At 45.9% G+C, this 27259-nt stretch overlaps 4 protein-coding genes across 7 annotated transcripts in view; 3 read left to right on the top strand and 1 right to left on the bottom strand.

Annotated features, from left to right (window-relative positions):
• The first annotated feature begins 105 nt into the window (after positions 1-105).
• On the top strand, positions 106-8578 carry LOC6726822. 2 transcript variants are annotated; one of them, XM_016175953.3, is made up of 13 exons: positions 106-298; positions 1208-1504; positions 1560-1767; positions 2218-2289; positions 2887-3208; positions 3462-4671; positions 4742-5101; positions 5161-5618; positions 5670-5768; positions 5833-6143; positions 6199-6481; positions 6540-6704; positions 6791-8578. In XM_016175953.3, exons 2-13 carry the CDS (start codon positions 1267-1269, stop codon positions 6995-6997), a joined length of 3933 nt encoding a protein of 1310 aa, XP_016033327.1. In that variant the 5' UTR covers positions 106-298; positions 1208-1266; the 3' UTR covers positions 6998-8578. The 2 variants fall into 2 exon arrangements, with proteins under 2 accessions (XP_016033327.1, XP_016033326.1); XM_016175952.3 differs by lacking the exon at positions 2218-2289.
• Positions 8579-8652: 74 nt separating this feature from the next.
• The window catches only part of LOC6726821 (inositol 1,4,5-trisphosphate receptor), a 22321-nt gene continuing 3714 nt past the window's right edge, over positions 8653-27259 (bottom strand). Inside the window, exons 1-20 of one of the 3 annotated variants that reach the window (XM_016176136.3) lie at positions 22850-23009; positions 20150-20489; positions 19964-20034; positions 19793-19908; positions 18929-19733; positions 17652-18871; positions 17364-17533; positions 17154-17309; positions 16943-17096; positions 16741-16882; positions 16644-16670; positions 15743-16389; positions 14704-15195; positions 11477-14242; positions 11224-11416; positions 11033-11155; positions 10799-10971; positions 10574-10738; positions 10091-10516; positions 8653-10037 (exon numbers count right to left, since the gene is read on the bottom strand). In XM_016176136.3, coding sequence (XP_016033322.1) covers positions 9471-10037; positions 10091-10516; positions 10574-10738; positions 10799-10971; positions 11033-11155; positions 11224-11416; positions 11477-14242; positions 14704-15195; positions 15743-16389; positions 16644-16670; positions 16741-16882; positions 16943-17096; positions 17154-17309; positions 17364-17533; positions 17652-18871; positions 18929-19733; positions 19793-19908; positions 19964-20034; positions 20150-20250 — 8514 coding nt within the window. In that variant the 5' untranslated portion in view covers positions 20251-20489; positions 22850-23009 and the 3' untranslated portion in view covers positions 8653-9470. Of the gene's footprint in view, positions 10038-10090; positions 10517-10573; positions 10739-10798; positions 10972-11032; positions 11156-11223; positions 11417-11476; positions 14243-14703; positions 15196-15742; positions 16390-16643; positions 16671-16740; positions 16883-16942; positions 17097-17153; positions 17310-17363; positions 17534-17651; positions 18872-18928; positions 19734-19792; positions 19909-19963; positions 20035-20149; positions 20490-22849; positions 23010-27259 lie in introns of those variants that run through there. The other 2 variants (XM_016176138.3, XM_044923415.1) reach the window with 2 other exon arrangements.
• The window catches only part of LOC6726819 (glutamate [NMDA] receptor subunit 1), a 14642-nt gene continuing 12218 nt past the window's right edge, over positions 24836-27259 (top strand). Inside the window, exon 1 of the mRNA XM_016175954.2 lies at positions 24836-24981. The gene's annotated coding sequence lies outside the window, so the exon portion shown is untranslated. The remainder of the gene's footprint in view (positions 24982-27259) is intronic.
• LOC120284963 lies at positions 25038-25869 on the top strand. Its single transcript, XM_039294806.2, has 2 exons — positions 25038-25396; positions 25451-25869. The coding sequence occupies exon 2, from the start codon at positions 25504-25506 to the stop codon at positions 25699-25701; it is 198 nt and encodes a 65-aa protein (XP_039150740.1). The 5' UTR covers positions 25038-25396; positions 25451-25503; the 3' UTR covers positions 25702-25869.

Below are 27259 nucleotides of genomic sequence, written 5' to 3'. Positions count from 1 at the left end.
TATATAAGTTAAAAAGCTAAAATTTTATTTAAACTTTTTTTTAACTTGCTAGTTCAGCCCTGGTCAACCGTGCCATCGATACTGGCGGGTCATCGATAGTCACGGCCACCTACCTTGCCATCCCCAGCAAAAGTGTGCCCCAGGGGTGCATTGAAAAGAGCGTATGTGTATATTTTGTCTGCTCGCTCAATAAAGACGAGAAACGGAAAAGCGGAAAAACGCAGCTCTGCGATCTCGCGAATCGCCTCTACGATGCCTGCAGCGAGCGAGGCTCCAGCAATTTGATATCAGTAGCGAGGTAAAAGGCAGTTGTAACTCAAAACCGACAACGACAACACAGAACGCCTTGAGTGCGCAGTGCTTGTACATAGGTGTGCGTGTGCGTCTCGACGTCCGTGCGAGTGTGTGTGTGTGCGGCAATTAAACAATAAGAATCTTTGGGGCATTGGCGAGGGGCTGGCTAACTGGCGGGGGCACTCCAGTACAGTGTCTACTCATGGGCGTGGAAAAGCACACTCGGGGACCCCATCAACGCAAGCGAAGCGCGAAATTGGGCGCAGGTCGTGGTAGGTGGATGAGGGGGTTGAGGTGGGCAGGTGCGTCTCCAGCAGGTGAAACTCGAGATTCCAGGCGGAACTCGTTTCGACCCTCTGTCAGTTGTAGCTGCAGCTACAACTAATTGGTAATTGGTAACTCAAAAAATTCGCGTATGTACGGGCAGATGATGCTCAGTGAGCGAAGCTGAAGAATCCCGAGCAGTGTACTTTTGTTTACATCTGGACTCTCCTCTCTGAGTCGCATGGAATTTAAACTATTCCCACCATTACACATGCGCCAGTGATCTTTCAATTAGATCATTAATTTTAATATTGCGCGCGCTTGTGCGATTTCAATTAGCTTGGCCAGCCATCAAAGTAACTCTACTCGATCTAGCTGATTCTAGCAATACTCTTTACTTTTCAAAAGTATTCAACTTTATCAGAAAGGAATCAGCGTAAGAGAGTGTTTTTCAACACCAGACTTGGAATTAATAAATTGTTGAAAGGGTGCAATTATATGGTATTAATTGAATAATTGAAAAGTCTTATGAAAAAGTATTATATATCTTAAAAAAGTGGATTGATCTAGATAGTGTTTTTTATTGAAATATGGTACATATAAAATACAATTGATCACAAGAATACTTAAGTACTTCCTGTTTTTTCAGATTTACAATAAAATTAGAAATGGACGCAATACTAGAGTGAAAGGCGGCGCCCAACTACCATGCCCATGTCCCTGCAAGCCGCCTCGGTTCCTGCGCCGGCTGCTGTGCCTGCCACTTTGTCGGTCAGCGCTTCCGGCACTCAGATGCTGCGCCCTCAGACCCTGGCCGGCCCCGAGCGGGAGCCTATCGAGTTCAACATCAACCTGGTGGGAGCTCCTCCCGAGGTGGAGCAGCTGGTGGAGCAGATCAAGAGCGTGGCCGAGCAGTTCCTCTACCACTGGAAGAGCTTTCCCATTGGTGAGTTGCCATGCACATTGCGGTGATCCACGACACTAACCGAGCTCTATTTCAGTTTTGCCTCAGGCGCTGGCCAGCAGTGGTCTGAATTTGACGGCGAGGAACGCGACCAATAGCGTGAGCAGCCGCAAAACGCGTCCCATTAATCTGCGCGACCTCTTTATAGCGCCTCCCTTCGACGAGCTGGACGCCGTGGCATCTGACGGGAGCGGAGAGCCCCGCCGGCTGACGAGCGCCCAGCTGAAGACTCTGCGGGAAACTGGGTGAGTTTGCGGTCACGAGGCAGCGTCGTTCATTGCGATGATGGATAGATTGATGGATGACGGATGATGGATGGAGCGACGTGCAGTTGCTAGCTAAATATGCAAAAGGGGCAGTTGTGCAGCTAGCAGTTAACAACTTGCTGATTAACCGCGCTTTTGCCACATCCCCCACACCTGATAGTGATTTCTTTCGTTATTTTAAGTTCCCTAACCATTGCCGATCATTCCGCGACACTTTGCACACAGCAAGCGCAAGAATCAAATTAAGGCATGCTCCAAATCTATCTCAAAATGAATACGATACCAGCTATCGTGGTCTGTTTATTGCTATTTGTTTTCTAACCAAACTAAATGCATGTCCCACTACAATTATGTTTTTATTTCTGTGTATCACTTGCCAATGAAACATGAAACGGTAAACAAAAATTTGTGTGACATATTTCTGTAAAGCTTGCAAAAGGATAAATATGGAAAGCCGAAGAAATTAACTTTGGAACAATTGGAAACAATACGTAAAAATGGGTAAATAAACACTATCAAGAAGGCATATACAAAAGCCGAGGCAAACTTCTGCCAATGCATTCAAATCTGTTTAGTCGGTGTTATTCCGTTTGTACATACATTTTCATTTTATAATCGATATTGATTGTTTAGATGTTAAGTCATTATCTCCAAAGTCGCTCTGATAAATTTGCATGCTCGTTAAACTGAAACTAAAGCCCAAAAACGAATCTGCATGTTCCGAAACTGTGGACCGCACAAAATACGTGGGGGAAAAGAAGATAATCCGAGAAAAATGTCATTGTTGCACATTTGGTTTGTAATCTCTGAAGAAATCAACTTAAAAATCTCCGACAATAGCTATTCTAGGAAACGAGTTCTTTGCAAGAACAAACATCCATACCCCAACGCACACTCACAATCTCACACAAACATTAAAACATATAATATAATTCACCTAGAATCGGGCAAACCATAATTCTGAATCTGGTACACGCTTGTGCATGCCGACAATTCGTCATTAATCTAAAGTCTAGATCATTTAAGTGTTTTATGTTGCTGTAATCTATCAGTCGTGGCGAAGCTCAGTAGCTAATTCGTTTCCCCACTCCTCCACAGCGAGTTCGATGTGCCCAGTCTTCATTTTCCTGGCCAGGTGCACAAGTGGCGTCTGTCCCAACTACTCCAAAAGGGCAAGCTGCGGGCGCAGGACTCCTTTCTGAGCGATCTGGCCCTGGCTGCCCGGTTCGTGGTGGTCACTGCCCGAGCTCGCATCTTCTCCCACTTCTTTTCGGTCGTGCAGGCGATGCACGGCTTGCTGGAAGCGTTGACCAGACTTGCTGACATGTTCATCGGTGTGCCGGCTCTGTTGGCCCTCAACCTGGACTATAAGATTAAGGAGGAGCGCTGCCGATTTCTCATAGCCGAATTGGTTTGTCGGGTAAGAAATATATACCTAGAATTCATATTTCACACTGGCCATGATATACCAATACCAAAGACACTAGAATAATAGTATAGTATTTATATATATATAAATATAATAGAACAGTGTCTTTGCCAATACCCATATATACCAATCTGTTGATGTGATTTAAATACTCATATTCGTGAGTCTTATACGTAATCTCTACTTAAATTTGCTTTAAATCAATAAATAAATACGTAATCTATTAAAATATGTTTTCTTTTAGCCCGAATACGAGGATTGTTTACACGGCCTGTGTTCCTATGTCCGGAAGATGCTGCGTCGCGCTACGATGGAAAAATTCGACTTCAACAGCTGCGAGGTCAGCCAGCCCGTGCCGTATCTATTCCTCACGCCCAAAGGACAGGAGATCGACTTGCGGCTCTTTTGCCGCGACATTATGCGCAAGGCACTTCCAATTCTAATTGGCATTCTGGAGCGGGAGACGCGAGGCTGGTTTCTGCATTTCCGCGAGCGTTTGATTGCCGAGCTGCGTGCCAAGAAGCTGAACGACAAGGAGATCGAGGAGGAGGTGAACGAAGCTGTCATGAAGGAGTATCTGCAACGCGTCTACAGCTCAATCGTCTCCAATGCAAAGCTGGGGGAGCTGGGCGCCGGGGTGCCGGAACTCCTAGTGCAGCAGGCCCAGTCGGTGGTAATCATGTACAAGGCTGTGGACAAGGTGGAGCAGAATATCAAGCGGACTCGTGAGGACCACAAGAAGTGTCTGGCCAATGACCATTCCGTGTTGTCGCGAGTTGCCCCCTGGCTGCGTTCCAAGCTGCGCCACGCAGAAGAGAATCGGCTCCACAAGAGCGCCTGGTCGGCCCACGAGGAAGCGCTGAAAATGTGCACCCAACATAACCTGCATCAAACAGCATACTTCCTGTCTCGTGACCTGACCTTCATGAAGGAGCGCGAGCCAGTGCTCCTTAAGGAGCTGAAGAATGCCAAGACTCCCACGCGCAGCTTTCAGTGGGCGTGTCGCATCTGGTCGCCGCAGTCGTGGATCATCCGTCGCAACTTCCAGGGCCAGTCTGACGTAATTCCCACTGTGATTAGCCAACATGCCACTAGCATAGTCACTCCACGCTCGGATCCCAGCCAGCCGGTGTTTCTGGTGGAAAAGGAGATACTGCGCACAACGAGCACGCGCTGGCCTTTCTGGCGCCTGCTAAACATGATCCAGCGCATCTGGTGCTGGTCGTGGAACATGATGTTTCTGCTTGGCATACTAGTTCCGTGGTGCAGTCCCCTCGGACTGCGCGCCCTCTGCTGTGTGAAGCCTTTTATGCCCGACCTTGAGCTATCGCAAATCAATGGCACACTGTTCCCAAGGAAGACGAGCATAACTCAGACTCTGGCGTCACGTCTAATCGAGTTGTGGCGGCATATATCGAAGTCACGTACGCACTTTGAGACAGAACCAGACACGGGTATGCTTTCACTTTAAATGCTAAGATCGAACTTCATAAAACCTAATCTTCGTTATATAACTCTTTAAAGGATTTATTGGAAAGGGACTGACACGCAATCTGAATCGAACTTGGAACTATTTTGTGAAAGGATTCCTAGGTACGATCGTCATTTTATTCGCCTTCCCCCTTATCTGTTTGGCCGCTAGCTTGCTGAGCATTAGTCTGGCTGTGACTGCGCCCCTATGGATTCCCGTGTTTGTGCTACTACTCCACATCTACATGATCCTCATATATGATTTGGATGCGCCTGATAATACGAAGAATCGATACTGCATCCTATTGGAAGCCATAGTTTGGAATCTTCTCATACAGGGACTGCTGCAGCCGGTGGCTGCGATTCTAATGGCCACGCTCGTCTGCCCATTGGCAGCAGGAGTCGTGTTTATAGGTGCGTAGACTTTTCATGCAGAATCTAAAATGTCTAAACGCTTTCATAATCACTTATAGTTGGGGTCATCCGGTATTCCCTACGGCTGGTGTGGGACTCTCTTACCTACCATCTGTTTATCAAGAAGTGTGGACGCGTACCGGCCTCCGATAGCATTGCTGTAAAACGAATTGCTGGACCTGGACTGGCATTAGACTATTATTTCATAATTAGGCCGGAGCAGGCTTTGGCTGCACTGGAGGCTAAAATGGAACTGGACGAGTTGCAGGCCTACCAGCATGCCACGGAGCGAGTGGTGTTGCAGCCACAGCAGGATTTCCTCCAGTTTGTCGAGGCTTGCTTTGGGCCGTTTTCAGCCCAAATCAGTAAAACTGGTCCGTACTTATCGCTGGACCGGGAGGCGCAGGATCTGATGAGTACGCTACACGAGAAGTTAGAGAAGCGACGAAGGGAGTTGCAGACGGCGCTGACCACCCAAGTCAAATCTCGCATAAAGTTAAATACCAAAGAATTAAAGGTTTGTGCTAAAAACTTCGATTGTTCGTTTAATTAATTGTTCTTCTTTAAGATTGCTATACAACTGGCCGCCCATATTTTAGAGAAATATTATCCGTCTCATGTCATCGGCAGACTGTCCATTAGCGAAGAAGAATTCTGGGATAATAAAGTATGAAGAACTTGCCAAAACTATTAAACACACAACACTGATAAATTCAATTGCTAATTTCCAGGGTCTCACGGTAAACGACTGGCCGGGATTGGCTGGTCTTATATACACCGACATATTTAGTCTAGATTTTCTAACGCCATTGACTGAACACGATACACATTTTAAACTAGAACCACATGCCTCGCTCGACCTGATGCGTTATACGGAGATGGTGAAGAATGCAAACGATGTGATTGGCTCCAAGGGCCTGGATCTGCTCGGCAATGTGTACGCGCCGCGTGGCAACGTTCAGGTGCACCTGCCCTTCCTCGAAGTGACTGCATTCAATCCACGCTCCCGCATAACGCTCACCTTCCGCAAGCCCGAGAAAAGGTAAAGCATATAGAAAACATATTTGAGCAACTGATGCTAGTGAAATTCTCAACAGGGATATGTCTGTGGGATTGACCACCCCGAGGGTGCGCGCCCACCGTGCCCAGCATGTGCCGAAGACTTTACAAGAAGCCCAGAAGTCCTGGCGACCGTGGAAGCAGCAATGCGGAGAGAAGAGCGTTACGGAAAAGCTGCTCATTCCATTGCCAGTGCCCCATCCCGTTCACATTGCTATTGCCATTTACAATCGCGACACCGAACAGCCCATTCCCTTGGACTCGGAGCTGGTCTGGGAAATTCTTAAATCGATAGAGGACTGTCAAGGCGGCGATGCCATTGTATGTTTATGTTTGCTGGTAAAACGATTATGATTCACGCAACATTTTCATTATCCAGGCTGTCCAGGCTGTGGCGCGGTATCGAGGAGCGGTCATTGAATCAAGCAATGACTCGCTGGCCAGCAGCAGCAGCATTGGCAGTACTCGTGACTCGGGTTCAGGTTCTGTTTCGGGCTCGGCATTGGGCAACGGCACAGAAACCCTTCCATGTGGCAATCGAGAGGTAATTTTGATTCAAACCCTTCTTATTGCATTTGTTTAACATATAATTCCTCAACGATTAAATATTGCTTTGTATTGAATGCGCAGGTCTGCACCCAGGTTAAGGTGGACACCGAACCGGCTGCCAGCTCCTCCGGCTTCCATTGGACTCTAAGCAACTGGGGCGCAGCGCAAACGGCACGACGTCGAACCAACTCGAATGTGCGCGTGGACTTGGCCAGTCCCGAAGATATATCCTTGGATACGGATAGTTCCCGTGCCGTTTTCAACAACGCGTACGGCACAACTGTCTAACAGGCTACATTGGTTTGGGCACACAAGAATATATTAACCTATCAACTCATATAGATTTCTCGTGGCTGCTCGCTGTTGAAAAAAAATCCGTTTTATCGAATGAAATCTCGAATATTGTGTTAGTAAAGCGATGTTTTAAAAAGGAATCCGATTGTTCACAAAAGAGTCAGAATCTCAATTAGAAAAACAAAACTATAGATGTTTCGGCAGTGTACGTGAGCACTTGTGAACAAATTCTAGGGAACAATCGTAAATACTTGAAATTTTCTTCCCTTCTCAATATGAAATCCAAGGCAGCCGCGCTAGCTAAAGTGTAATAAGAACAAATTTATCTAACTATATTTACAGTATATGATATACATATATGATTCGGTAATCTACACCGCATAGGCGAAAAGTCGAAAAGCAAAAACTTCAATCTAGTCGCAAGCAAATTTTATGCAGCAATCTAATTCGTTTTCTTATGCAATCTATAGGCATATTCTAATCGAAGCTTCATGACATTTTTACATCCGAGTTTAGTTTATTGCGATATCCGTTCTAAAAGCCAATACAGAAAAATAATTATTGATTAGGTATACAACATAAGCCATGAGATTTTTCTTTGTACCTAACCAACAACAAACATCTAAGTTTAACACATTTAAGGATAAACTTTATATTATAAATATGCCACGAATTGTACCATGAGCAGTTAAACAAATATTGTTGATTAATAACTAATTTATTTATACACACGCAAACTATCAGAATACTAATGTTTTCTCGACTCCAATACTTTTTCTTCCGAAATACGAAACGCAAAATATTAATAAAAGTGAGTAGAACAATGCAATAGTATTGCATCTATCGAAATCATAGAAAACAACATTAAAAAATGTCAGCGTAAAGAACTTTTACAAACATAATAGGCCAAGGATAAAACATTTTTACATTTATATATGCATATTTAGATCACATAATCGTAAAATACAAATGTTGATGCCTTTGTATCGAACATTTTCCAACCTGGCTTACATGCTAAATTCCAATTCGACTCCATCCCCAGAGCAACAAGCCCTCCAAGTATTTCTCATACGGAAAGAACTATGAAAACAAATATGTTAAACTGCCACAAATCGAAGTATTACTTTTCCTTCAATCCACTCCACGCACTGCTCACGATCAATTCAACATTTTATATCGCTTCGGCCGCTTCCAGTGTTATGTTTAAGCCGTTTAACTGATTTTGTAAACTTTTTATAATTTAAATGTCGAAATGCAAACACCAGCAATGGAATGAATCTTTACATACAAATATACAAACATTTACATAAATATGTAGTTATACAAATTAAACGATGGAAACCCCACAAACGGTAAATCTCATGAAAATGCATTCAACAATTTTATGTAAAATGTTTCTTAATATTAAAGAAAAAAATGTATCAATAAATTATGAATGAATGTGAGCTCGCAACTTTATAAGCAATGTTTGGACGCAGGAATTTCGAAAAGAAAAAGAGTTTCTAACGACACTTATAGAGTTGCAAGCACAATAGTAGTTTAATATGTAATAATAAAAATGTTGGCTAAAAATTATCCACATACTGCTTTCGTTTATTTGGATGATTGATTAGGATATACGGAACCCAAAGAACAAAGGAAACTGTGAGTCCAAAGCCTTAATTTGATGGTATTTATTTCAAAGATATATTCCACTTTACACGTAAAGATATAAAGATTCTCTTAACAATAGTGTAGTTTCGCTTAGGATGTATACTCTAACTGTTAGCTTAGAACGAATTTAACCAACACAACTCGCTTCGAGTACTAAGTAAATCATTCAGAAATGAAAAACGAAAAAAACATATAAAAAGGTAATCACAATATTTAGATTTTCAAGTAGTTCTGCTTGCATTTTAAACTTATGAAAATTCATTCATACAGTATTAACAATTAAATAATATATTTAATTTAATACAAGATAAAACATTCTTCAAAATTGTTTTGAGGTCGCTCTGCGAACCTTTTTAAGTTAATTACATAGGTCTAGGTTCTAGCTTCAGGTATTACAAAGTCATTGAGGAGAGTTAAGGTAAAGACTTTTAAGGTTGTAAAAATGCCTAACACGCCCACTAATCAACATGTTAACAGCCCTAAGTTCTCTGAGTGAGTTTACTACATAATAATGTACTCCATTTGTTAAGTTTGTAGAATTCTATCGAGCATGATATTTGAGAAAATGTATGTGTGGGTGTTGGAATTCGAATCTAATACAGAATGATTTTTGGTTATTAATCGGGATATTGAACGATTCTTGGAGATTTAATTTTTTGAATACGTGCGATCTTGTTCGTCCCGCAGTGAATATATTGAGAATGTGTTTCGAATAGGATAAATGTGGCGAAGGGGGCCAATACCTTTGGGTTCACAAGGAATGTTTACCAAAATGATGTGCCGAAACTAGTATACTATTCTATTTCCTACAGACTCACTGAAACGGCAGGAGGCTGTTCGCCGTTGTGTTAAGCAATCCCAATCGCTGCTTCTGCTTCCGCTGCTCTGTCATGTGATCCTTAAGTTCGTGTAGTTGGGTGGACAGGTTCTTAATGAGCAGCTGGGTGTCCAAAAGCTGTGCCTGCATGCTGCGCAGCTCGATTTGCTCCCCATCGGCGTCCACAGCCGCTAGCGACATGGCACGCAGGCGCGGGAACCACTCCAGGATGCCGGCCTTGACCATCGCATATACATAGCTCTCGGGGCCAGTGAACTCAGTGGGGTCCTTCACTTTTACAAGGACGATGAAGTACAGATAGTGCCACATGTTGTGCTCGCTCTTGATGTGCTCTTCGAAGCTCACGGTCTTGTTGTCGAAGGCAGATCGATTGAGTGAGCAGATGAAACAGGTCGTCTTCAGGATGGCCTCCTTTTGCTGCTTTTCCGATCTCAGATCGGCGAAGGTGTCGATGATGACACCAAATATCAGGTTTAGGACAATGATAATGACAATAAAGAAGAATAGTAGGTCGTAAATTACACGTGCGACAAACAAGCCCTCCTGAAAATATACAAATTAGTAGAGCCCTTTTGAGATCTACAAATGAATTTTACCTTGCTTGAAGGCGCCCTGAGTATGTCACCAATGCCGCCGCCATTTCGCAAACCCTGGTTGAGTGTGGTTACTATGCACATGACCAGCGAGTCGCAGGAACGCTCCTTCACTTCACCGCCACCAGCACTCGGTGGTGCCACGTCCTTGGCTGCCTGGCAGTTGCCCAGATCATCGGGAGCAGAACAGGAATCTCCCGATACCGGCACAGATAGAGTCAAAGGGACAGACGGAGGCGATGCATTGTCTTGCTCCTCGAAGTCAACGCTGACCAGAAAGTCATCCTTGAAGAACATGTAGCCAATGATCGAGAAGAGGTACACCAGAATCAGAGCCAGGACAGCTGTCAGCACGATAGAGCGACCATTGCGGGTCACGGATCGAATAACATTGACCAGGGTCTCCTCCCGATAGACCACATCAAAGAGCTGCAAAGGCAAAGGTCATAGAAACTTATTTTTGTATAGAATGGTATAGAATCTTACCAGCAATGAGTAGAAAAAGGGATGAAATATGAGACCGCAGAAGCAAAATGCTATATAAATGCAGTGGTAAAGTAACTGAAAGTCAGTTATAATTTTAATTAGCTGCTTCTCCAGAGTGCCCTTGTTGCCCATGATGCTCACTATGTGAACGCTTTTGAGGGTCACCTGTTTTGAAAGTATCCATGTTAAAAAGATATGTGGGGATATCCAGTACCTTGTACATACCGTGACGACTCCCAGTAAGCAGAGAGTGGACTCCGGCCCCAGTAAAAAGATAAATCGAAGGATGACGGAGCCTATGAAGGTTCTAATTCCAGACTCCCGGGGAAGCGTTAGCACAATAACAAGTGAGAATATCGTTATGATCCAGAACAGCAAGGAGATGTGGGAACTAAGCTCTGAAACACATATGACAAAAATTGGTTTTAAATGGCTTTGATGTCTTTCCAATGATCTCACCTGGCACAGTATTATCAAAGGGATAGAAGAAGGCCACAATCATATTGATAACGACAACACAGTTAAAGAGGATGTTGCTCCAAAGGGACATGTAACTGCTTATCCAAAATAGTAAGGGTTGACCTATGCAATTACAAAAGAAGAACGATCATTTAACTTAATAGCTCTGATTCAATGCAAAGATTGCATACTTCTTAGCTTCTTTTGCCATTTCATCTCGTTAAACATTTCCTCTGCCTTGTCAAAGAAGTCCGCCACTTTGGATCCCTGGTCGTCCCGTTCTGCGGTGTTCAGGATTTTGATTTTGGTGTCCGTGGTCAGGTATTCACAGATCTCGGGAATGGGAAAGACTATCTGCTCCAGAGTGCGATCGTTTCGAACAATCTAAACAAATATATTGGATTTATACGTTGGATATAGGAATAATACCATGTTATATCTCACCTCTATCTGGGCAGTGTGCGTGGCGTAGTACATCAAGGCCTGACTTGTCTTGGCGTCGAAGCTGGCGGACTGCGGATCCTCGGAGGCTTTGAGCAGACCGGCCAACTCCTTGTTGTGCTGCGCCAGCTGGTGGCACAGAATGTATATGTTGTGACCCACCTCCCGCGGACTCACAGTGGCGTCATCATCGTCCGACCCGGCGTCCGGCTCATCCCCATCGTCCTGCTCGTCGATTAGCTCCTCCTGGTGGTATGCCTTGCAGGCCACCTCTACCAGTTGCTTGGGGTTCATGTTGTACAGAATGCGTTCCGCGTTTTCGCTGTCTCCCCGACTTTCCATAATTGCCAGGAGCAGCTTGGAGGCATTGTTCTTCAGCTCCAAGACCAGATCCATGCGGTTCTCGCCCAGTGGATTGATATTATTCAGAATAAGCGCCGTGATGATGTCCAGCCCATTTGATTCGTGCGTGGCTATGCAGTTCTGGTTCTCGTGGCACGGTCCTTGGCAGTATTCCGTGAGGGCCTCCAACGTCTGGTTGATCAGGGCAACGTTATGCTCGTTTATGTACAGGCCTAGCAAGCCCAAGCCGCCGGTCGTGGAGCCACAAATGCAGTCCAGGAACATAAGCGTCTCGGATACCAGGTTGTTGTTCGTCTTGTTGTTCTGGTTCCTCAGCAGGTTCTGCATGTCCGGATTGTGGTTTTCGCAGAGCAGCTGAAGGAACCGCAAGATTGGTTGCATGACCAGCACCTTGTTTGACAATTGGTTGCGCTGATCCCGACTGTCCTTGTGCTTTTCCAGCTTCTCGGCCAGTATATCCTCCAGAGGACTGTTCACACTGATGGCAGAGCTCTCCTCGCCGGAGTGGATGTTTCGTGCATTCCCGTAGGCACGGGCCGTTGCCAGTCCGGCATTGTGGAGTTCCCGCTTTAGTTCCTCAGTGATCACCACTCCGTTGCTCTTGAGGCCATGCTTGCGAGCGATCTTGTCTAGCTCCAGATTGGTGTCCTGTTTGTGCTCGTGGGCTTTAGCCGCAATGTCGGTGGTGTTCACAGTGACGGTGGACTTGATCTCTTGCTGTGCATCCTTCATCTTCTCAAAGAAGACTTTAAAGAAGGCCTGGTTGAGGTCGTCACTGAGGAACTTCTGGAACATACCCTTCTGTATAATGGGGTTGCCGCCTTCCAGAAGTGCAATGCCCAATTCCACAGCCTCGACAAAAATATTGGGCGAGTGAACGGACTTGATAACCAGCTCGACCACAAGATCCGAGGCGCCTTCTCTGTCCAAGTGGTTCTGCATCTCGTGAAGCGTTTTGCCCGCTCGCTGCAAGTACTTAGCCCCTGGTCCGTGAGTCACTAGGTGGTTTTGCTTTGCAGGATCCATCAAAGGAGCGGCAGGAAGAGGAACCTCATCCTCCGCCAACCTGGGCGTGCTTTTGCTCTGGAAGTAGCGCAGCAAAAGTGTCTGTCGCAGTGCATCGCCCTTCTCGCCGTAGTTCACATCAATGGCCATCATTTCACGCAGCGTGCGAAGAACCTTTACACACATGCGCTCCTCCTTCTCCTCCAGCAGCTTTTCGGTGTGCTTGATTAGCTTTCGGATGAATCCACCGCTTTCGCAGCGCTTCCGGGCCTCTGTTCCGGCGGGGAAGAGCAGCTCTGAGCGGTACAGTATATCCACTAGCAGAGATAGTTCCGCCTCCACCACCGGCTTTAGTTGATCCTCCAAGAGAGACACTATGTCCTGCAAGCCCTCGATGATTGAGCGGTCCCAGCGCATCAGACTGGCCGCCTGCTGAGCCTCGTACTTGGGCTGCTTGGAGGCCAGCAGCCATTTAGTGGTCTGTCGGGTTAGCATAGCCGTCTTGCTGGACATTGTGGCCACCTGCTGCTCCAGCTCGGGGGGCAGTGCGATGCTACGCATTTTGGCCGACTCTGTGAGCGTGCGGATGCAGTTTTCCACGTTGAAACGATCACCCAGCGACAGCCAGCGGCACTGGGTGATTCTGTGCGCAGCCTGTAGCAGCTGGACGAAGATCAACTGGCGAGACTGCACTATGGCACTCTGATCCGAAAACGGACTGGCAAAGAAGCTGCCTAAAAGATTGGTTACCCCATTCAGGACGTACGCTTGGAGCGTCTTGTTGCTGGCGGCGGCGGGGTTCGTGATGAGCTGGTTGATGTCCACCAAGAAGCTCTTCTCGAACAGGCTCCACATGTGCCCGGAGGCGTAGATCTCCTTCATCTCGACCTCCGTGTCAATGTAGCAGTGGTTAAGAAAGTCCACGTAGGCTTCCTTAACCTCCGGCATGCACAATGGGTGGCAGATGATAGTCACTATGTCGTCCAGAGAGAGAAGGTTGTTGCACTTAATCTCCGTGTAGACGTTCTTGCCCATGGTGCAGCAAGCCAGGAGCTTCACCAGCTCGACGTGATACTTCAAGGGGCTGTCGTCGCTGAGCTTTTCCATGCGCAGCATCTGCTGCTGCATCATCTGAACGAAGTGGTTGAAGGAACCCTTGTCGTTGTAGAAGACCAGCACATCCTCGCCGGAGTTGATGAGCTCCTGCATCACCATGTCCTGGCAGCGGCGGATGAACTGGTTCTCCGCCCGCACTATGGTCTGCAGGAACTGCAGGTAGGCTACGTGACGGCCATGGATCTCGATGCAGTGCACAAAGTGCTGTACCACCTTGTCCGTCACCTCGTTGCACAGGGCCAAGTTGTCCTTGAAGATGGCGCACACAGTCTTCGCCTCCAGAATCTGTAAGGCAAATAAGTGTTAAAATCGCATTTCTTGGACAATAATATAATGACGAGCATTTTAGGTGGTGGCATAGGTACACTGGCTATTGTAAATAATAAAGGCATCCTATTAATTTAAAAGATCCAATGTCAAATGGATATACAAATAGCAACTATGAAATTTAGAAGCAGATATATATATATAATATTAGAAAGATTAACCTTTCTCCAGTAAATAGTTTTTGTTTTGTTTGTAGATCTGTTTCCAGTCTAATGTGAATTAAAAGAACTTTTTAGAATTTTAAATCTATATATATGAAATCGGCGAAGAACTACGTAAGAAACTCACACATCGAATGTAGATTATTATACTAACGCATACAAAATTAATAAATATTTGGAATCTTTTAGCAGATTAGTAATAGTAATAGAATCATAAAGGTTCCTTCTTGTGAAGAAAAAGGGAAAAAGGGAACTTACGCCCGGATTCAGGAACAGATCGAGGTGGTTGTGCAGCAGGACTTGGTTTTGCTGATTGCCCAGACAGAAGTTCTGCAGGAACTCGTGGGCCAGACACATGAGCTCCTTCATCAGCTCGTCGTCCTTCTCGTCGTACGGATTCTGGAGGAGATCGAGGACGACGGTGTGGACGCCAACATTGCGGAGCAGTCGTTGCTCATGCTTGCGTGGCTTGACCACCGAGCCTGGACCGGAGGCAGTTACGCAAAATTTGTTCATGCGGATGAGAATCTCCTTGACCTTGCGGTACTCGTTTCGCTGCTCCTGCGACAGGGCGGCATTGTACTCCAGGCTAACAGCATCTCCGCCAGCGTCGGTGGCCCCCAACTCATCGGTGGCCTTTGCCTTGTACACCCACAGCTCCGACTTTTCCACGCTCTGGCGAAGGATGTCCAGATCGGACTTGATTTGCTTATAGGACTCCACGTCACTGTCCGATACCAGAAGTTGCACCTGAAAGCGGAGACGGAGGATATAGCCTGGTTAGTCTCGAACTGCCTGGTTAAGCGAGAGTTCTTCAAAATCATGGGTACATACAAAATCAAAAGATCGGTCGGTACGGTATGCGTTGTAAGTCCACTTTGTTAGTTGTGTTTTTTTAAACTAGATCATGAGTTCGATTGCGTGAATATACGATTATATTAGTATAATGGTATCGGATTAGTAAGGTCGAGTCTCGATTTAAAAAAGAGATAGAGAGTTAGCGCATGCAAACACAAGAGAGAAATGAGCATTAGATCAATTGGTTAGTTAGTTGCAAATTAATCTACATATTTAGCATTTTATATCTTTAATTTTATAAATTTTTAGTTTATGATACCTACTGCTAACGGGTAAAACTACCTTAATAATTAAATGAAGCGAGCATCGATAAATAGTTAAATAGATGTGCGTTATGAATAAATATCTAGAACTTCCTTATTATAGCTTTAGATATATCTCACCAGGACCACAAATATTGCAAAGATGATATGACAGCAAAAAACAATTAGCAACGCACCTGTCGAAAGGCCTGGAGAACCTCCTGGCGCTGACTGAAGTGTCGGAACAGAAGGTGCAGGGCACCCGAGACCAGGGGAGCGTAGTCGTGCATGATCAGGTGGAGTAGGACACGCAGAAAAGTACGTCCGCCCTGGCCATCCAGGTCCAGGTTAGCTGCGTCGCTCCGCTCGCAGTCGAAGATTCCCTCCGCCTGCACGCCGATGGACTCCAGGTCGATGTTCTTCTGGCGGGCAGCGGTGGCGGCGGCTGCGGCAGCTCCGGAGGCCACAGACTCGGCACTATCGAGGGGATCGGTCTCGTTGGAGCTGCCAGGCGTCTGCGGTGCCTGTTGTTGCGACTGCTGCTGACTTGCCTCATTGTTAGCGGCCGAAGCGGCCACCTCGGACTCGTCGAACTCCCGCTTGAATATGGAGAGCAGGCAGCTGATCCTATAGTCCAGACGAACGTCCAAAATGAACTGCAGTATCTCGATTATCTTCAGTTTGGTGTCCATCACCAAGGGATACTCCTTCATTAACTGGGAGACGGACTTCCGCTGCTGCAGGGAGATCGTGGGCGCAGCTATGGCCTGGCCCACTGATCCCAGGGCCAAAGATGTCATTACTGTGTTTATGTCCCCAATAGAGCGTAGAACTCCACCTTCAGCTGCAAGTTTAATAAGAGTGTAAGTAATCGAAGTTGAAGTAGTAGAAGTAAGAGTAAGATTTATCTACATCATATACTAATATGGTTAATCTTCATAAGAAGCCACTCATTATTATAGATGGTTGTCACTTTAAAACCATTATCTTTCAAAGCTGGTAAGAATATTTGCCATTTACATTGAAAAAACGTTTCATACAATATCCATAATATTTAGGGTAATTTTTACGGAGTTTCAGGCAGTTGAAACGTCTTACCCTCTGTGTTAGTCTCCTCTTCGACAGCTTGTTAAGAGAAAACATTGGAGCTTAAGACTATAAAGGTGACATTATTTTAAGAATATACAGGACTTACAATCAATATCCGTGCTGGCAAAGGCACCTGATGAAGTATCGGAGACGCAGTCCAGGATGGACAGAAGCGTCTTGGTGAGTCTTAGAAGATCGCTAAAGCTGTAGAATCCGAAATAAATCAGATCCCTTGCGAGCTTAACAACCTGGAAAGGCAGTTCAATGATCAGTTCCAATTCATATTTCACATCTGGGTTCAGACTTACCTCGAAGGTGAGTTTGTTTTGTTCTTGATCTGTGAAGAGCCACACCTTGGTGGCCACATTGCACAGGTAGTTCTCCACAAAGGCGATGGTTGTGTTGAACTTGGCGCGACAGGCTTGCTTGTTTTGATCTGGCTGCTGGTTCTTGCCATCGTAGCTGCACGAGGAGAGATATATAGCACCTCTAATCAAGCGTACTTCGATTCGTACTTACTCCTGTATGGACATCTTTGAGGGTATCTCGCTCCAAAGGCGGGCATACTTCACAGGTGTCACTGGTTCCTGGGGATCGCGATCCACGTGAAGGTGCAACATCAATCGGCAGAACGAAGCTCTCAGCTCGTAGGGCATGGTTTCATCCGACATGCATCTGCAAAAAAGTAAGGTTTGCAATGCCAGTTGCTCCATTTGTTTTCAGACTTACTTCAGGATTAAGTCAATATCCAGGCGAGGCGAAAGCTCATTTAGGGCCAAGTACTGGCGGTTGAGGCACATGTTGGAGAACAGATTCAACTGGTGGCGATAGTAGTTCAGAATAGCCGCCTCCAGCTCGCCGCCATCGCAACTGGCCAAATCAGCCATGGACCGGGATGTCTGCAAGTCAATGGTAAAATATGGGTAATTACTAACTGGGAACTAATATCATCTTCGGTTTTCATCTTAAAAATTATGCAATTTAAGTAAGTGAAATTAGAGATGTATAAGTACCCACCGGTTGTCCCGTCCACTTGAGGTGGATTTCGTACTTATCCCCCGTAGATGGGCTGCCATCGTCCTCGTTCAGGCTGGCACTGTCCCAGGTGGTTGTGGTGGACGTGGACTGCACATCAGACCGATCCTCATCGTCGCCGGCGTCCTCGGCGAGCGTGGCCAGGCACACGTCCTCGGAGGTGCCCTTGTAGCAGCGCGCTGGCCCGGATCCGGTCCGCAGTGCCCTTACCTGCGTCTCGATCAGTATGTCCTTGTTCTTGTCGCTCAGCACGCTCTTGCAAATCAACTCCTGGGTGACCGCGATTGCCTTGCGATTGGACACGCACAAGTCTGAGAGGTAGTCGAGAAACCGCGAGTCCCAGTTGTGCATGTTCTTCCGCACCAGACCGACGAAGGTTTCAATTTCTGCGGCCGTTATGTGTTTCTCCAGCAGCTTTCGGTTGTTGTGCAGCAGGGCCGTGATGGTGTCCTCTGCCAGAATATCGTATCCGATCTGCTTCTGCATCAGGCCAAAGTGTTTGGCAATGTACTCCTGGTTCTTACGGTAATCCTGTTGCGACAACCTTAGGATACGGTAGCACAGACGAAAGATATTCTTGTAAGGACTGTTCTTCGGATCACTGAGCTCATCCAACCGCAGGAACGGCCCATCTCCGGCTGTGTGCTCTTGAAAAGGACCCTGTAAGATCTTGAACAGCTGCTTAAGGATGTACTGTTCGCGCAGCAATTTCTGCCGATCTCTGATTGGGTTCTTGATGGTGAATTCCAGAGCCTTTGTCTTGTTCTGTTCGTTCTCCATTCCGGCTATAAAGTACACTATATCCTGCAGCAGCGAGATCAGTGCCCGCCGCTCGTTGATGGAAATGCTGCCGTTGTCCAGCTTGCTGGTAACCGTGGCTAGCACTTTGCACGCGTCATTGGCAAAGTCCAGGTCGCGAACCTCCACCGGGGAGACGGGAATCAGCGCAAAGGCCTCCTTGTCCTCCTTGATGGGTGAGCAGCAGACCATCGACATCACCGGCTTGTCATCGTCGGCATCGATTGGTATCGAAGTGGCATGGACCCAGGTGTTGGAGCAAATGTGCTGCAGGCGCACATAGCTGGACTGTGGTACAAGGCTGTCGGGTCGTGCCATTGTGGTGGCGTCCAGAACGAACACCGAGGCAATGTCCGCAGAATACGGAACGGACACGAGGCGGTACTGCTTTCCCTTGGGTTTGTCTGAAAGATATAACAATTAGGAATAGTTACATGTTATTTGGGTCCAATGCCACATACCGTTTATGGTGGAGTTCATGGTGGAGCAGCTGAGGCCAGAGTCCTTGCTACAATCGCCCAAATGCAGATCGTGTCCTGATGCAGAAGTGGCAGACATCGCGCCGGCCGACACATCGATTTCCGCTTCGGCCGCCAGGTAGTGTCCCGTAGCCAGGTGCTTGAAACGGTAGAGAGAGTTCCAATCGCCGGCGCCGCCACGGCAGGAGTCGTGCTGAACCACCTCGATCTCCCAGAGCGCCTTGCTGCTGGTGGCCGCCGTGGCACTGGTGCGTCCGGTGGTGCGCAGAAAGACGTGGTACTGCTTCTTGTACTCGTCCATGGTGAGAAACTTTTCCTGCTCGGCATGGAATAGACGCACCACGTCGCCGCCCTTGAGGATGTGCTCCTGGTTCTCCTTGTGCTCCATAAACAACGAGATCTTCCAGGAGGTCGACGAGTTCAGAACATTGACCTCCTTGCAGCCGGGATTGTCGGGCAGTTCGTAGTTGGCTGCCACATGGAGGTTCTGCTGATCCGCGTTCACCGGACTTAGAATAACCTTGTCCCCCACCACCACGTAATCGCCGATGGAGCGAAGCTTGTAGAAGGGCTTGATGTAGAACCACGAGCCCTCGTTCCCGTTGGCGTCCAGATAAACGCGCATGGCATTCTTCTCCAGCAGCGACGGCAGTCGCTTGTTAACTGTCAAGTATTTGTTGGACTTCAGATGTAGTAGCTGCACCACAGCCCGTCCATATTGGATTGAGGTGCCCAGCAGCTTCTTGTTCTCCGTCTCGTTTTGTTTCTTCTCGATCTCCGCCGCATGCTGTAAAACACAATTAACATTGTTAAACGATTAAATATTATAGATATTCTTGAGCTTACATGCAAACGCTTGAGAAGATTGGGATCCGTATTGGAGCTGGCCGATTGCTTAGCTGCTTTCCAAAATTGTTTCTGCGCGGAATAGCGATTCATGGGGCATATTTTGATGAGGCAGTCTGAAGAAGTATGATAAATATATTAAAAATATCAACTATAAGATAACCATCTTACCCCTGAACTTCTTAGGCGGACAGCTGAGGTCTCCGGCCTCGGGACACACCACTGTGCGATCATCGACCAGGCTGGCGAAAGAAACCAGATGTTTAGTGCAGTGTTCAACAACAGGTGGCCCCAGGAGATGAACCTCCGGACGGCACACTCGTTACGTCCTCGTTCAGCCGGGACAATGGTACTTACCCGAGTGTGCTCAAGAAACCGCAAACGCTGCCCTCCGCATAGAGGGACACAATGTCCCCCAAGTGCAGGAAGCTCGCCGAGCCAATTATATTGTCGCCCATGTCTGAAGCCCTCTGTGGGTTGGGGCTCGCGAAGGGATTGGAATCCAAGTCGAGGGTGCCGAGTGTGTACAGTGGCTGCCGCCAGGTGGCGCAACAATGGGTCTCCACCCGATGCTCCCCAAGTGCCTGCGCCTGTTGCTGTTTCTCTGGCTGTAGCTGTTCCTGAGCTGGGAGCTATTGTTTGGAGGCGCAGTCGGTTACGCGAGTTAATTGCACTGATTTGTCGGCCTCGTTATGTCCTGCGGGGATTGGAAAAGGCAAAAGCAACGTGAGTTCGCTTACATCTCGGGGGAAAACAAAGAACGCTCTCAGGATGATTATCATTACATGAACGTGCGTTAAATGCATGTTTTAGCCATATATGTACTCTAAAAATGGTTATATTTTTATGAAATATATTAGACATTAAGCCATTTTTGAATAATATATGAATTGGGAAAACGAAGCTCGTCGGTTCACGTAGTGACGACACGCACCGTTTCTGTCTTATAGAAAAATAAACCATCGAGAGTTAGAATGTTGGACCTAAGCGCTTAATGGTTTTAAAAATAATCCAATTCCATTAGTGAATTAGCTAGACCTTATCTTAGCAAATTAGATATCAGAAAATTTTAATTTAAAAACTGTAAAAAAGTTGCTCGTTTGTTGTATCTGCATGTTAAGTCCCAGATCTCTAGTTTAATAATAACTGAGTTCATAGTTCATAGGGACATGGAAACGACACGCTTAGTAAGTATAGTCTTTTCAAGCAAACTTATGTTTTCCATTTCGAGTAATTTTACACTGTAGGCTTTTTAAAAACCCACATTTATCCAAACCTATGTTGTTTCACTCACCACAATTTCCGTTAAAGCGCCTAAAATATTTATATCTAAATTCCTTAATTGATTCCCCTGCTGCACGCTAAGATACAAAAATGTCGCCAATTGCTACAAAGGCTTTCGGCATTAGCTGGTTATAAAATATTTATGAAAAGTCGGTCAATCACCCCGCATTACTTTGTATCGGGGGACACCCTGGCGTATGGGTAATATTTCCACCCTTGTCGAGACATCAAGTCGACTGCCTAATATTTCCAATAAACATTTCTCCTTGATGTCCGCATTCTGAGAGTGTACCAACTAAAGTTGTCACTTTTCACGATTTTTGTAGTCGACGCTTTTATGCTTTTTTTTATTTGCTATCCACCCATAATGGTTGTTTTGCGAATGGGAACAACAAATAGGAATGTACTTTGGCATATTAAGTCACAATAGAATGAGGCAAATGCTTCCATTGTTTGGCAAGTTCCATGGAAGCAAGGCATAAAAGTTTGTGCTAAGATTTTTGTTTGAAGGATTCCTGAAACTGGTGCAAAGTTCTACGTCAATGTCAGGCTTTTATTTCCCACTTTTTTTGTTTAAATAAAACTTATGGCAGCATATGTGCAATTAAGCACAATATTCGAATTTCACATTTTAATTTGTTGCCCAAGGAATAAAAACAAAAATCTTCACTATGAAATTTCTGATTTTATAAAGTTCATCATATATTCATAGCAGTTATTTTTTTCTGATTGCTTATATTTAGAAAGCATTTCATATATCCATTGATTGTACATTAACTTTATTTATGCCTAACATAAATTGTTGATCTGTTTATTTTATATATTTCACTTAAAGCTGTTATTTATTTATTTATTTGTTGGTTTATTTTTGGCGCGCCAAACTTACTCACTATTCCCCACTTTTTATTGTTCAAATATATTTGTTTCTGGTGATTAGATTGGCTTATGGGATATACTTCATGTGCATACTAATGAGCAGAGCACATGCTTAAGGAACGAACCCATTTGATTGCTGTGTGGTCCCAGTTAATCAGATTGATTGACATAACAATTACCGAAATTCCGCACCAAACTTCAGTTAAGACAGGGGTTTTAGCCTCGAGAATTCTGGGTAAGACACCACCACTTCACCCGCGGAAATGAGAAATTCATAACTTCAGCATGGCATGGCACAGCCATCTGCTCAAATGTGATCATCTCGTTAGCAGTGATGGAAGGAAGCAGCTGAGTGAAGGCAGGAAACGAGGACCTCCACCTCCAACTCAACCTTCAGCGACAAGGACCATGGAATTCGGATGAAGGGGAGGCGGCAGCGCCACCAACTCAGCCATTCCAATCAATTGATTCTTGGGGCGCCGAGAATTTTCACATTCTCCGGATGACGCCTAAATCTGTTTGCCAACAAAGCAATTACGCTTGTATCACAATAAACTTTTGCCTAATCCGTGGCTGTGGCCATCGACCCACCGCTGTTCGGCAATTAAATCGAATTTATTCCGAATATAAATTTGGCCAACGAGCGCTTCAATCAAATTAGGCGCTGGAATAACAATAATCCGGCAGTTACCTTAAACAAAATCACACTCAAAATGTGGATACACACACGGGGCCCTCAGTATCTGCGAGATATTTTGCCTATTTTTCGTTTTCGTTTCACAGTTTGCGGAAGCTGGCACAGCCAGGTTTCCGTGGGATCTGTTTTTCCAGGTGCACATTTTCAGCCCGACCAAGTAGCCAAACGGCCCAGTGGCCAAGTGGCCCACAAGCACTTACACTCTCTTTTTAATGTTCGGGCGTTGTGTAAACAGAAGGAACCGCGGAACTCTAACAAATAGCAAGCTGGGATGATTAATTGTGCGGATTCTGTGGGCAGCTCTTCGATTTCCATTTGCAGCAGCCCGAGCAACGAAAACGGTCTGCGAACACCGAGCGCTGGAGCGAAAATGTTGGCCCAAGTTCGCCGCAATCGGACCAAAAAGCTGGCCCTGAGCTTGCAGAAGCTTTTCCGCTTTTCCTCTTTTCATTTCGAGTGGAAAACGCAGCACTTTCGCTCAACTTTTCTTTTCATTCATGGCTATGGCTTCTCCTTGGGCCAACCCTTTCCGCATCCATTCGACATGCTTTACGCATCAGCGCTGCGAATTAGCTGGGTTAGTAGTGGCGCATTCGATAAAGCCACCTTTGTGCCTCCACTTGAGTGCATCTGCCTGCCATGGGCTTTGCCTTTTTGGCCCGGGCATGTGCAGATTTGATTTCACTTTCTTTCACCTCCGCCCCGAGTCTTTGGCTTAATGCGATTTCGCCCACCGGGTCAAGGTCGTCGGTGCGACTTTCGCCTGCAGCTCCAGCGAATGTGGGCCCCTCGACCAGCCTTTGTTTGGGTAGCAAAGCTACTACGAGTAGCTATGCAAGCATTTCATAAAATCTGTTTTACCTAGATTAGTTTGGCCTGGCAGTAAAGGAATGCGCTCTGCCGAAAATAATGCGTTGCATATGAACACAGGATAAAAGCTTCACTTTCCGGTTTCAATTTTTTATGTTTTCTTCAGATAAAAAAATAAGATATAATCAAGCGATTAACGTAACAACTGTTGCGTGAAAATAACATAGCACTAAGCTCTTTTATAACATTAAGTTAGGAGCGATTTCTAAATCTTATGTTAGCCCTTTCTGACAGATAATACAACTCATAGTTACATTGAGAAATCGACCCTTAAGATATCAATGCATAGCAATCCTTATAATGTACTAAATTATCGATATTTTCTTGCAAATTTCATGCTAGCATTTTTCAAATTTTTTTTCTGTGCATATTTATTATTAACTATTTCCTTGCTCTTAAAGTGTTTAAAGTAAGCAAATTAGTGAAAGCTGCTTCCATATCTAAATTTTGTGCTGATTAATTCTGGAATTTGCATGTACATATGTATTTATTTATATTTTCAAATGTTTCTCAGAATTTTGAAATTCCATATTTCCTCTTTGAAAAGGCAATGTAAAATTCAATTAAATGTTTACGTTTTCTCTTGGAATAACGATATGCAGATCTAAACAAATTAGATTGAGCTGAAACATTCTTATCGTTTGCGTTTAGTTCTTAGGTGTGTGTTAAATATAAAATGTATTTTTAAGAATATAAGTAATTATATAATCGTATTATAAATGTCTTGCATTCGAAAGAATTATTTGTACTTCACTTTGTATGTACATAAAGTTTTTTTTTTAAATTTACCATTATAATTTCATTGTCAACCTATAGCATGGACTGACCTAGCTCACTAGTCACATTTATTGTCTTACGCGGATTGCTCGCTATCGGCCTGTCAATTTGGGCGATTTAAGGCAGTCAGGCGACTGCTAACGGCTCTAAAAGCCATCAGTTATCGGACTAACCGGTGCGTAAAGCAGCGTTCGGCGGTCAAGCCATAGGAAAAGCTTTGAGCTCAGTCACATGCGTAGGAAATGCGAAAACAACGCGGCAGACAGCCACAAGTGGTTGGCATGCAAACAGATGCAGACGTCGATGTCGGCGCTGGCGTCGCGGCAGCAGCGCAGCGGCAGCGCGGCGGGCGGCGGCAGTCAGCTGACCGGAATCGCGTGCGGCGCCAAACAGCTGAGAGGCAGAGAGAAAACCGCTCTCCGGGAGGAAGTTGTTTACATGCCACAGCGCAGGCGTGGCTCAGCTTTGGGCCAGCTTGGAAAGCTCCTTCGGGGAGCTTAAAGCACAAAAGTTAAGGGATTTTTGGAGGAGCCGAGACGACTTTTCAGTAGACGAGCAACGCGCAAAGCGCCACGTTGTCCTTCGCAGCCCCGGAAAAGCAAGGCAGGAAAAGCGGAAAAGCCAGGCGTCGCGTTGAGCGGGCGTCGAAAAGTAGGCAACACAGCTCCTGCTGCCTGGTGCCACGGTGCGTATGCGAGATGCGATGCTGGGCCCAGTGAAATCCGATACGGAAAGCTCATTCTGGGCGAAAATTGTCAGTGAATCGAAATTAACAGAAATTTCGGAAATTCCGCTAGTTCAACACAATTTAAAACAACCTAAAATTGTCAGTGAAAACAGGGGAACAAAGGGATAAAAGTTCGTACCGTGTGCCTGTGATAAAAGTTCCCTCTGTGTGTGTGTGTGTGGGTCTGTGAGAGTGTGTGTGCGCGCAAAAAGAATAGAGAAAGCAAAGCATCCCGAAGGAGTGGCACACAAAGTGTTTGCATAACTTAACTCGCGATAACCACCCACCAATAACTTGATTAAATGCCCCGAAATCTCGACGAAGGCGCGGACTGAAGAAATGGATACGCGGAAAGGACATCCACGGTGGTGAAGTAATGCAATCAGTTTCAGGCCATGCCCGAGAGTCCGCCAATGACCCCAAATAGTTTTCAGTGTGGCGTTCGTCAATTGAGGCGTGGTCGCGCCAGTCCATTTTGTCATGGATTCCGTCCAGACAGCCCAGTGTATCGTGTGTTCCGTCGTCGTTTGCGTCCTGCTCATCATCGTAGGCTTTGTCATATTCATCCTCAGTGTGTTTGCCTTTGCACCCCTCGTGGATAAGATGCAGCTCCGCCTTATAGAGATCAATGTGACCACCACGGAGAGGGATCCCATTCTCGATTACGACTATGGTTGAGCTGGAGGCATCACTTTCCCTGGACTTGTTCCCTTTTTGATTGTTTTTGATTCTCAAGATATTCTGGCTAAGGATTGCATTTGTACTAATTGTAAATATACTATATTCGGTGTAGGTCAATTAGTGGATGAGTTATAAATACACGTGTATAATATTTTAATATTCAATATGGTAATTGGTTACCATAGGATTATCTAGTATAATAGATAGGATATATGTATGCTAAACACAGGTATTTATTCAAATATTGCTTAAGTATATTATCAATACAAGGGGTATTTGTTAGGATATACATCTAATCCTCAGAAGCGACGAATATTCCCAAAGAACTCGAAAGTCCGTTGAGCAAACAAGAATATTTCTCGAATCCTTTCTCTTGTTGACCTACCTAAATCCAAATAGTTTCTCAAGCCCATCGAATTGTTGGGCATTAGGCACTTTAGCAACAATGAACCGAATGGGGAACTTCGGGGCAGTGAGCCACATCAATGTGCAATGCTTGAAATCATGCACAGAATGGCCCAATCCCGCCCTGCTTCCCCACCTCTCCCCATTTCCTGACTGTCATCTAGCCGACGGATTGGGACCCAGTGGAGCAAGGCGGAATACGTACATCTGTTTGGCAATTCGTGTGTGAAAAATGCTCCCGAAAATTGCCTACCAAGAGATGCGGCAAAGTACACAAAATATAAAATGGAAAATGGGAATCGCACACAAAGCGCCACGAATGTCGGAACTGCGAGGCAGGCGGAGGAGGGACATCGTCGACTTGGTTATTGGCTTAGATGGGTTTCCCGGCTGAGCCGCACACACACGGCTGGACAACAATGAACAGTGAATGGGGAAAGTGGCAGGACGGCATTGGCATGGGCTGGAGCAGAAGGGATAAAGGTCACAGCAACAGGGCGTGAGTGCGAGCGAACGAGTCGGTCGAAGGGCGACAGAGTTTGGTTCAAAGTTTCGGGCCCTTTTGTCAAAGCTTTTGTCTGTGGTCGAGTCCTTGGAGAGTCCTCTGCCTGCCTGCCTGCTCCCTGCCTGCTTTCCAGATCGCACATAAAACAATTCCCGTCTACGGAGGGCAAATTAAATTATCTTAAATTGGCCAGCGGGAGAAATTACCCGGCCATCCGCCCGGCGACCTGATCGATATTGTCCCAATTGAGCTCTAACCGCTTTACGGCGGAGTCAAACAATCTGAACCCCTCTTGCGGTTGCATTGGCTGTTCATTGGCAACTATTGCTGCTTGGAATCGCTACCTGTGTGCCTGTGCGACTGGATCCCATGCTCGAAAACCACGGCAAATATTTTAGCGAATATTCATCAAATGCGAACCGCCGTCGAGCTTGATGCTCTCATTGTTGTCAGCCTGTCAGTTCGAATTACGCTGGAGCCGGCGAAGCCACCGCCCGCGGTTCCACCCACTGCTCCATCGCCCTCCTCCGCCCGTCCATCATCAGCTCCATGCACCAGCGCCACATTCAATGGAGCCCGCAATCTGCAATCCCCGCACACGCTGCACCAACACGAAAATTGAATAAAATGCCGGCCATGGCACGT

The sequence above is a fragment of the Drosophila simulans genome, chromosome 3R (genome assembly GCF_016746395.2).
Source record: "Drosophila simulans strain w501 chromosome 3R, Prin_Dsim_3.1, whole genome shotgun sequence".
NCBI lineage: Eukaryota > Metazoa > Arthropoda > Insecta > Diptera > Drosophilidae > Drosophila > Drosophila simulans.
The sequence above is the reverse complement of the archived record's forward strand: the minus strand, read 5'-3'. Positions and strand labels throughout refer to the sequence as shown.